The 11,525-nt window shown below is 35.7% G+C and overlaps 1 protein-coding gene across 1 annotated transcript; it reads left to right on the top strand.

The window, feature by feature from the left end:
- Positions 1-227: 227 nt before the first annotated feature.
- LOC149536825 (linamarin synthase 2-like) lies at positions 228-1,910 on the top strand. The gene is made up of 2 exons (XM_089805034.1): positions 228-723; positions 813-1,910. Exons 1-2 carry the CDS (start codon positions 228-230, stop codon positions 1,757-1,759), a joined length of 1,443 nt encoding a protein of 480 aa, XP_089661160.1. The 3' UTR covers positions 1,760-1,910.
- Positions 1,911-11,525: the final 9,615 nt, after the last annotated feature.

Raw genomic sequence — 11,525 nt, 5'->3', positions numbered from 1 at the left:
GTTTCTAATTTGTGCGATAACATTGCAGTGGCCATCTCGAGAGACTATAAAATCTACGATTTGCTGGCATCTCGGGGAATAAGGGAACCTTACAAGTTGCTGCTATTTAATGCTTTGATAAAGTAATGTTAATGGCAATCTTGGTCAAAACAAGCGGAGGTATAAAATCATTCTCAACCCGTGGATGATTTGTGATACGAGAAGGTACGCTCAGCTCACATGTTATGATGGCCAAGTCTTTCCACGCAGTGATGGTGCCATTCCCTGTCCAGGGCGTTATCAATCCTCTGATGCAATTGGCCCACCTGCTCTCCGAAAGGGGATTTTTCATTACATTCGTAAACACAGAGTGGTGCCACCGCCGCATGGTAGCTGACGGCGGCGGACAAGCTGATCTCCAGCAAACAGCCGAGGGATTTCGGTTTTTGACCGTCCCTGACGGCTTGCCAGCAGAGCATGGCCGTGTCAATGATATTGTCAACTATGCGATTGCACTGGATAATTTAGCCCCTCTTTTGGAGAAGCGTATTCTTGTCATGACTCGTTCGGAGGACGTCCCTCCCCTCACATGTATTATTACTGACAGCTACATGACTTGCACTTACCAGCTCGCCCTCAATCTCCACGTGCCCAGAGTTGTTTTCTGGACAATGTGCGCGGCCTTGTCTGTTTCGCAGTTTAAAGCAGAGTTGCTTCTCTCGCGGGGACACATTCCTGTTAGAAGTATGTATTCAGTCATATTGCTTTCTAACTGCATTTACCATTAAAGTATTTGTTTATATAAGAAATTGTTATTGTGTGTGTGATTTCAGTGGGAGAGGCGAAGAGGCTGGAGAATGTGATCACCTGTTTGCCGGGGAATCTCCCACCCCTGTTGCCGACGGATCTCATATCGTACTACCGCGCTGAGAGTCCCTCGGATCCCTTAGTCAAACGATACCTGCATGAAAGCCGAATGCAAAACAAGGGAGATTATGTGCTGGTGAACACAATGGAGGAGTTAGAAGGAAAGGAAGCAGTAGAAGCTCTGTCAATAAACGGGTGCCCTTCTGTGGCGATTGGTCCCATATTTCTTCCCAATTTTCTGGCCGACAGAGATGTTCTCCGGTCGACGAGCATGTTCGCAGAGGACGACAGCTGTCTTTCATGGCTGGACACGCGGCAGGTGGGTTCTGTGATTTACGTTTCTTTTGGCAGCGGCGCCGTCAAATCGAATCAACAGCTGGAAGAGATTGCACTCGGGTTAGAAAGCAGCGGGAAGCCTTTTCTGTGGGTGTTGAGGAAGGATGTTGCACAAGGAAAGCCCGCCGTTTTGCCGCATGGGTTCTTAGAACGGATCAGAGATAGAGGGTTGATTGTGGGATGGGCGCCGCAGTTGAAGGTGCTGTCTCATCCTTCCATTAGAGCGTTTCTTACACACAGCGGATGGAACTCTGTCACCGAGAGCTTCAGTTTCGGGGTTCCTATGTTGGGATGGCCTTCTTTTATGGATCAGTTTCTCAATTGCAGATTTGTGAAGGATGTTTGGAAGTTTGGGATGGATTTCGAGGGTGTGGATGTTGATGAAAATAGGTTTGTTAGGAGAGAGGAGGTGGAGAAGGGGGTGAGGAGGATTATGGAATGTGAGGTGAGGAGGAAAAGGGCGTTGGAGTTGAAGGAGGCAGCAGTTAAAGCAGTGAGCCCAGGTGGGTCTTCGTTCCTCGGCCTGAACATGTTTGTCCAAGACATTACCCAGATTGCCAAATCATTTGGCCTTTGAGTGGTAATCAACTTTTCTTATGGATTTGGTCCAATACAGGTTAATAGTTGTTGCATAGTGAATTGAGCAACCCTTGGAATCTCCCCAAACAATGGATGATTTAGGATGACTTATATTTTCAAGCTTTAAAATGATTCAAATTTTAAAATCCTTCTACCGAGTCTTTGAGCAATGATTGGCATGTTCTATTATCATTCATGTAGGTATAAAATATTTTAATGTCATACTTAAATTTAATTCTAGATTGAATACAATGTAAAATAATAAGACATAACTAAACTATTGACACGCATTGATCAATCACAACAATTACTATAACAATAATGACATTGAAAGTGAACTTTTTTTGGAAAATAACCCTTACCCCTATCAATTTCACATTTTAACCAACCAAACCATAGAAGGTTCTTCCCTATATCTTAATGGCATGCACAAGATCCGTGGTGGTGATATTTTTTTGTGAACTTCCTTATTTACTCTTAAATAAAGTATCTTACACACTTCACTCCTCACCTAGAAAGATGTTAGATTGCATGCTTGGTAATAACCATAAAAGAAAAAGATGAATAAAAATGCATTGTTATTTTGAAAAAAAAATTCTACATAATTTTTTTCTTGAATAGTTATACTATTGCCTTGGATGTTAGATCCCTCAAAACATTTTTGTGTAATCTTTCTCTCCAATTTCCCAAACCCTTTCCACCCTTTCTACATTATAATATTTGTACTTGAGTTTTGGTCTCATTTAACCTCTTTCTAAAAATGCATAAATAATTAACCAATAAAATATCCAAAGATTGAGTCACCTTATCCAACTAGTTTACACATGTAATATTTTTAAAACATCTTCTTGTTTGATTAGGCGTGGTCATCAAAATCTTAAGAATTTAATGCAAAATATGGTGTTCTATAAACTATGTTTAAGGATGAGGAATATTACTCTTTGTTTGTGCAACTTACTAAAAGGAAATTTAGTGCATACATTGGGATGTAAAATGTAAAATTAGCAAGCACTTTGCAATAATAAAAATGGTGAGATTAGAAATAAGGGTGTAACTAGTAAATATAGTCGAAAAGACAGCTATAACTAAAACAAGAATGAAGTCTAAGGGCTTCACTACTGCTTCTATCCCTGCAAAAGGTCTTTACAGATCTATTCTTAAAATAGCAATTTGAAAACCTAACTAAAAACTTGAGAACAACACACAAACATAACAATACATACAACATATTCAATATATAGTTATTCATAACACTATGAGGCGTAACCCCACAATAGCACCATACCCTCCTCTAGGAGGTCACCAAAAAAATTGTTGTAAGAATAAAGAAGCTTTGTGAATTCTTGTGTACATGGAAATTGACTAGCATAATTCTTAGCATCAGCATTCTTGTAGAGTCCACTCTCTATGTAAATTCAATGGAGTTATGACACATTTTGTTTCACTCTTTTAATAGTAGTCCTTGAATTTAATTTTAATGTACTCAATTTCCTGTTATTATTCATATCATTGCATTCAAAGTTTTATACTCATTTGAGTGCCCAACAAAATGTCTAAAGAGCAATTCGTAAATTCCTTTTACAGTACCCACGAAGAAAATGGATCACACAAAAATTTTGATGCTAGAATTCCATCCAACGACCATTTGTCAATCTATTTGGTCACCTAAAATGTTGAGCATTATATATGTCCAAAATAGTCAGTCAATGTAAACAAAACAAAAAATGATTAGCCAATGTAATCAAACTAGAGTAATCATTATGGCATCAAATGTAATAATATATTCAATTTAAAATTTACTTTCTAAAAGCTTGACTTTTATATAAAATGTCATTTGTAGTTGGAGCATTGTTCTTAGTCAAGTGAGTTATTTCTCTTACATTGGAACATAAAAACATACATACTATAATATAATTTCAATCATTCCACTAATTTCATTAATTTTGGAAATGTCCACCACATTTAATTGTCAGAAGTGTAATAATAGAATGAGTGTAATAGATTGTTTTGTATAATACTTTGTAAGGATTATGAATGAAGACAATTTCTAGGTGGATAAAGAAAATATAATGCAATTGATTTGCATGCACTCCACCACTATAGATGGTGCATGGTAGTCCAAAATTAATTCAAATAAAAATTTGAATTTCCTATTTTTGTCACTTATCATTTTTGTTGACATGGAAGTGATGCATTAATGTGCACAAGGAAACTCATTAGAGACAGTGAAAAAGAAGGGTAGTGGAGATGTCATGAGGAAGATTTTAAATCAATATGCTCTTATCATGATTCATTCAATTTATTTATTCCATTTTTCATTTGTAGACCAATTTTTACTTATAGAGGTTGTGTGCTAAGGTAAATCTGTGACAGATTTCATTATTTTTGTTCTTATGCATCATTTTAAATTAAAGAAATTAGCCCATGGGCTTTGCAAATGTTATATGGTATTTTAACTTTATGTGCTTTATTATTAGTTTCTGTGTTGTTTAGCTCCATGGAAATTATGCATATTGTTCTAACTGGAAGCCCATGTTATTGAGTATCAAACATTTTATTATTATATTTAAATGTTTTTGTCATCTCCTTTTGTTATTGTATGAAGCATAGAGGGACATACAAGAGCAAATATTTTTTTATAGTGTAATTTTTGTAGCGTTATATTTTTATTATGTTTATATATCATTTGATGCTTTACAAAATTTCATCTTCATATTGACTCTCTAAACTCAACTCATATCTTCTAACATTTCTATGTAGGTCACCCTTATTATCAAACTAAAAGAGCTAAAGTTTCTTGAATTGTTTAGCAATGGGAAAGTGGAAGTTGACAGGAATGATGTTGCATATGGCTACACTATTCTCAAATCAAGAGACAAATTTGACATGTAAATCTTGCAAAGTTCATTTAGCAATTGGGCATGTGCAGGGTCATGATGGGCCAAAAAGTAGTGATATGAAAAAAATCACTTTTCATCTAAAATTTGATGAAATGAAAAGGCTTTCTTAAGAAATTATAAGCTTTCCATCAATATAAATGTTATCAAATTATGACCTCAGTAAGTAATTATTACTTATTTTCTAATGGAATAACTTATAAAGTACTAATTTATGAATTGATTGAAAAAAAATTATAAATTTAAAATGGTATAGCTTCCCAAAATCTAAAAGATGAGTCACATTCTATATTTTTCCTCCTATGAGAGAAAAAAATATATATATTTTTGTATAGTTTTAAATGAGTTAAGGTGGTCAAACAAGAGAGATTTTTTATTCCAAAAAATATTGTAGTGAAAAATTCAAAATTAATTGTTTCCTTGGTATAAAAATACAAAAAATATGCATCACATCCAGGTATGAGTCTTCTTCTTATATCTAGAATCTTTAAAAAATATTATCATTTGATTGTGATTAAGGTGGTCAAACATACACCTTCCTATTTTTTCCTAATTCTTTTTGTACTTTTACATTGAAATTCTAAATTTTGATTAATTAAATTTTTTTTTATCATAAAAGGGCTGGTGTTTTATAAACTTCATTCAATTTACTACATATTCTATTCTTACAAATGTTTGATATAAGGTTCATAATTAGTTCAATATTTCACATCATGTCGACTAACATTGATGTCCTAATTTTTCATTGTCACTCAAGGCCATAGTTTGGCCCACCATGATCCTACACATACCCAATTGAAGAATGAGGGCAGGTGGAGAGGTTCAAGCATTGGAGCCAATGGTCATGGATGTTAGGACAAGATAGAGATTGATAGGGCAGTTCAAATGGAACCCATAGGAGGGCAGCAATCTAGTGTTGAGATAAGAGATGGTATCCTAGTTGCTCATCACTCAGTATTTATAGAGCTTCCTTTTGAAAGGTTCACCTATGATCACCTAGTAGGACCAAGGTACTACAAGATTGTTCCCAATGTGATACCAATTAAAGATCTAGAAGCAATCATTTTCAATCTTCTATTTGTATGCAAGCCACCATCCATGAATAAAGGATCAGCTATCATTTTCTAAAGTTGCCAGTCATAATTATCTTTGTATATGTCTTTTTTTTAACTGTTGATGTTGATCCTAGTATCTTGATATTGTATATGGTTGTAATGTGCTTGATACTGTAGTTGGTTGGTACTCTACCACCTTGATACTTTATTTTGATTGTAATGCTCTGAATGTTTTTAATCTATATTCAATAGAAAAATAGTTTTAGGTCAAAAAGAAAATAAACTTACCCACTAAGGATAGGTTTAGGTCTTGTATCATTACATTTAATAATTCATTAGGGATACTCACTTACAAAGCCCTCCTCCATACACAAAACTAATGAAGGAGCATCATATTTTGATTTTTTCATCTTCGAGAACCATCCCCGCATCAATTCTTCTACAAGAAAAATTAGATCTTTGTCATCAAATAAGTCTAGACAAAGAGGCAGAAAGGCTTGATGGAAGACCAAACTACCAAGGAAAGACCCCTTTCTGAAGGTTGTTTCCTTTCTCTATTGATCTCCAAGGAAAGTTGGATATAGGGGGCCTCTAAAGGCCTGAACCTAGCAATCTCACCAAGTGCTGGAGTTAAGAAATCAAAAAACAAAGGCAAAAAATTGTAGAGCTATTTAACATAGCAAATTTGTTAACCTCAGCACCTAATTGTTCAATAACTGATTATTTAATCAACCATTTAACATTATATCTTTTGTTAAATTGAATGTGTAAAATAATTAAATTCATGACTACCAACTTCTATGAATTGTTAAGCTCATAAAATTCTAAGCTTAAGGGGTGAATGCACCAAGTTGTGGTGCCAAAAATATGACACACAACTCAAATTTTTAAAATTCTAATTAAAACCATAAAAAATTATATATGGGCTACAAACCCACAACCCATTCCATTTAATCTTATTTCTTTTTGTTGTTGCCTTCTTTCCCCTCAACAACACACATGTGGTTTGTAGAAGTTGAAGAATTTTCTCACTCTCCTCCTCAAAATGCCTCCTTATCACCAAAGATCAAGATTGGGATCACGTAGTATGTTTTCTACTCTTGTTTTTGCATTATTTTGTATGTTTTTAAATTTTTTCTTGAAATTTTTTTATTTATTTAAAATATAATTGGTTTCTTATCAAGAAGAATGAATAATCAACCACCACATCCCCAACTTGATCAACAAAATCAAAATAAAACCCCTCCACAAAATCAAAATTAAAACCCTCCACAATATCAAAATGAAAACCCTCCAAAAGATAAAAATGAACTTTCGCAACCTCCACTAATTCAAAGACCTCCTCCTGGCACCCAAGGCAATATAATGAATGAAATAGAAAGAGGGAAAATTGAATTAGAAGCAATCATTGGTAGGTTGAAAGCTTGCAGGAATACTAATCCTATGAGAGCACAATTGACATCCACTCTTGAATCCATTATGAGCCATGTAGCTTTTGTTAGTTGTCAGTTGGATATTTGGCATGCTAAGAGAGAAGAACAAAGAAGATATTATGCAAATAAATTATCCTATAAAGATGTAAGAAAAAAGGAATTAGAAAAAGGTGGCATATGGGCATTGTTTAAAAATCCTGGAGAACAAGACATTATTAAACATAGAACTAAAAGGTTCCCCTTCCATTGTGCATACATGATGATATTAGATATAACTTTTGGGATAGATGGTGGATGGTCTTTGATGCCCCTCTCTATAATAATCATGAGGTTCCAATGTATTTCTTAAAAAAAAATTATTGTGAATTCATCCTTGGGGAGATCCCCAATTATTTTTATATGTTAGAGGGGGATCATCATTTAAGAGGTTGGGGGCATGTCATGACCCTAATGTAATTAGGGCACCTGTTGTCAAGCCACGAGGTGAGCATGTGATTGTTCCTTCAGTTGTGAAGGAACATGTAGAGACCAATACTCTAGGGACTATCAATGCTTTGACGCAAACTCTCATTCATTGTGCCAGTCCATTAGTTGAGGAGGAGCCTTCTTTGTGTCACGGTCACATGTGCACATCATGTGGATCCTTATGCACATTTGGTAATCATGTTAGAGACATTATGGATGATGGGCTAGTCATTGATGAGTTCCTGAATGACACATTTGGCATTGACACACAGGTAAATTACAATTATAATAAACTAATTTGGTCAGATTTCATATGTATAGTGAATGACTAATTAATTAGCATGTCTTAACATTGTTCAAAATTTAGGGCAAGAGTTTTGGTGGCCCTATTATGGATTCCCCGACCCCATTTATGTCCCGTCAACTAGTCAAGAGATATGTATCAATTTAATAATTTAAATTAATACATATATTATTAAGTAATCGTATGAAGGATTGACAAAAAATAAAATCATCCATGTGCATTAGTTCTCTACTGAACCATCGACATTCAAAAGGGACTCTGAGCCAAGGCGTGATACGAGCTTCATAGATGTACACTTGTTTTATGTTAATTTAATTCATTTGATTATACTGGTTTCATGTTTCATGTTACATGTAAATTGTATTATATGATATGCATTTGTTGACATCTAAGATTCCTCCTCATCTTCACCAGTCCATCGATTGTGGAGTTGTTGCCATGATGGCTAGTTCAGAGCTATTTATCAAGGTATGAAAGAGTTTTTACAATAGTTAGTATTAAAATTTCAAATGGTATTTATAAGAATGATCGAGTGATTATATTGATTCAATTTTTGTAGGGCCTTGTTACTCTTGATCCTTCGCGAGCCTTTGAGGTGGATGTACAGAGTGACTATTTGATAGTGGTAAGAAAATAATTAATTTTGTGTGTATTTGATTTGAATGTATAATAATTATTGATTCATATCTACTTTGTTTGTATCAACTCTAGTTAGAGATTAGCCTAAACAAGAGGACGAGCTAGCATGTGAGGAAGACCCCATCATCTCCCTCCATACAACGACCAAAGACCTCTAGGGATTTGTTTCCTTCCCCTTGTGGGAAGGAGAAGATATAGGGATAGACACACATGTATAGGCATTAGTGGACATATTCGACATACATTTGATGTATATATGACATTTTATATTTGATGTATGACATATATTTGATGCATGCCATTATTGGTTATCATAATATATGATATGTTTGTTCATGTATGATATTATTGTTTATCATAGTTTATTATATGTTTGTTCATGTATGAAATTATTGGTTATCATAATATATATCTTGTTTTTCTTATTTACGTTTTAAGTACATTTCATATATTTCATTTCAATATAATTTGCATCCAAAGTGATGCAAAGTGCTCACACCAAAAGCTAGTGGATTCCCAACAAGAACACTTTTAAGGAAAACTACCTTTCCCACCTTCCTAAGTGTCTTTTAAGACTCTTTCCAACTTGGTTATAGAACTAAACAAACTTCTACCCAACTTCACAAAACTACTTGATCACTTTCCCTATTCAAGACTTAGGAAGCAATAAGGGAAAAATGAGAAAATTTGAGAAATGGATCCTAATAAATTTCTTGCTTCAAACTTACACCTTAGACACTTTAAAGAACACCTAATGTTGAGGTTTCCACAACTGGTTTACTCTCCTAATATGTATTTTGCAAAATTGTTCTCAATAGGCTTAATTTCCCTTATAGCCCTTTTTGTGGTTTTCGGACAACAACTTTATTTTTCTCCACTAAACCTCGCTAACAAAATAGGTATTTGGATACTAATGCAAGGAGGTGGTGATACTAGATTCTTATTACCAAACTCTCATCACTAGGATTCTTTCAAGCCTATTAAACATATTACCATTAGTGCCTCGGGACTCTTCCAAGGCTAGAGACTAGGTGGTTGGCCTATTCCTTATGCCACCCTCATCTATTCCAAATGTCTCTACCTAACCCTTTACAAACTCAACCGAATACATCTCACAATACCCAACACCTCCACTACCTTACATCCTCTAGGATCTTTCACAACACCATACCCCAATAAGCTTCCAAAAGGCTTAACTCATTTCTATTTAAGTGGTTTCAACATTCATAAGGTGTTATACACCAAGTAGTGGGCTTCAAAACATCAATTCTCACAAAAAAAACCTAAAGAGGCTCTTTCTTGTAGCCCTGCCTTTGGGGTTTTAAGGTAGGAAATCAAAAGCTCTCCAAACAACTACCAAAACCAATGAAGGATTAAGATACCCAATACTAAGCTTGACTGAATTCCAAAAACATAGACTCCCAACTATTCAATAAAGCATATAACTTGTAGGCCTGAGTCTAGACAAATAGGCCTAAAACATACCTTCTTACTCCCAACTCACTAAACTTTCAAATAAAAATAAAAAATGAACCATTTTATAGTTTTACCTTACCAAGATCTTACAAACTTCTGACTTTCAAAGTCCTAACTATTGAGGAGATACACAAACCTCCAAACCCTTGTTATAATGAGGGTTTCCTTGCTGAATAAGATAACTATCTCACAAACTTTAGTCTATCATCTATTCAATCCTTCAAGAGATTCTTCAACATCCTATGAGTGAGAATAATCTTCCAACATGCATGTAGATCATACACCAACTTATACCACATTCTTATTTACTAATTCACTGTATTTTCTTTGCAACAACATGTAATTTGCTGATTTCCAAGCATCTCTTCACAAAGAGAAGTGATTATGTTTCAAACCCATGAGATGGCTACTAAGACAACCAAGAAGGTCCTTAACATCTTCCACTAACTCCATTCAATGATAACATGTAGCTAAAGTGGTGGGTTTGTTGTTCTAAAACAGGGAGTAATGATATTTGACAATAACTCAATGATCCTATATACAAGTTTAACATTAGCAATGATTCCTTGTCATATAAAAAGAACTTAATAATCACCAACAACTTGAGACAAATGAGAAGATACTAAGACTATAACTCAAATACCAATATATGTTGTTTTTCACAAAAACAAAATAAACAAGTTGTATTATACAAAGTTATACATCATAATTTGCACTTTTCTACTCCACCTCGCTTCTTATATGTCTTCTACATGAAAATGTATTATTCTTATACAAACACACAACCTTTCACCTCCTCTAAGAGGTCAACTAAGATGGATGACTATTCATCTTCCAAAACTTGTCATTTTTTTGCAAAAAATTGTTGACCGCAACTTTTTGACCCATCCCCTATGCTCTCTCTCTCTCTCTCTCTCTCTCTCTCTCTCTCTCTCTCCCCTACTATGTGAAAAATCTATCTCTCCCTATCTCACTCTCTCCCATCGCCTACTCTCTCTCTCCCCCCTATCCTACCCTCTCCCATCCCCCTCTCTCTCTCTCTCTCTCTCTCTCTCTCTCTCTCTCTCTCTCTCCCTCCCTCTCTCTCTCTCTCCCATACCCTACTCTCTCTATCCCACCCTCTCCCATCCCCTCTCTCTCCCCCTCCCCATCCCATACTCTCTCTATCTCCCATACCCTAGTCACTCTATCACTCTCTCTCTATCTCACCCTCTTCCATCCCCTTCTCTCTCCATCCCACTCTCTCTCTCCCCTCTCCCACCCCCTACTCTCTCTCTCTCTCTCTCTCCCCCCCATACCCTACTCTCTGTCACTCTCTCTATCCAACCCTCTCCCATCCCATTCTCTCTCTCTCTCTCCCTCTCCCATCCCCCCTCTCTCTCTCGCTCCCTCCCTCCCCATCTCACCCTCTCCCATCCTATTCTCTCTCTCTCTCCCTCTCCCATCCCCCCTCTCTCTCTCCCTCCCTCCCTCCCCATCTCACCCTCTCCCATCC

The sequence above is a fragment of the Cupressus sempervirens genome, chromosome 10 (genome assembly GCF_028749045.1).
Source record: "Cupressus sempervirens isolate cs-2001-9-10 chromosome 10, ASM2874904v1, whole genome shotgun sequence".
Lineage (NCBI taxonomy): Eukaryota > Viridiplantae > Streptophyta > Pinopsida > Cupressales > Cupressaceae > Cupressus > Cupressus sempervirens.
The sequence above is the reverse complement of the archived record's forward strand: the minus strand, read 5'-3'. Positions and strand labels throughout refer to the sequence as shown.

What these genes read in the sequence shown, in the direction of transcription:
- LOC149536825 (XM_089805034.1), top strand. Translation starts at nt 228, where the DNA reads ATGGCCAAGTCTTTCCACGCAGTGATGGTGCCATTCCCTGTCCAGGGC. An exon ending in GGGACACATTCCTGTTAGAA is followed by an intron (nt 724 to 812) that starts GTATGTATTCAG and finishes GTGTGATTTCAG; the next exon opens with TGGGAGAGGCGAAGAGGCTG.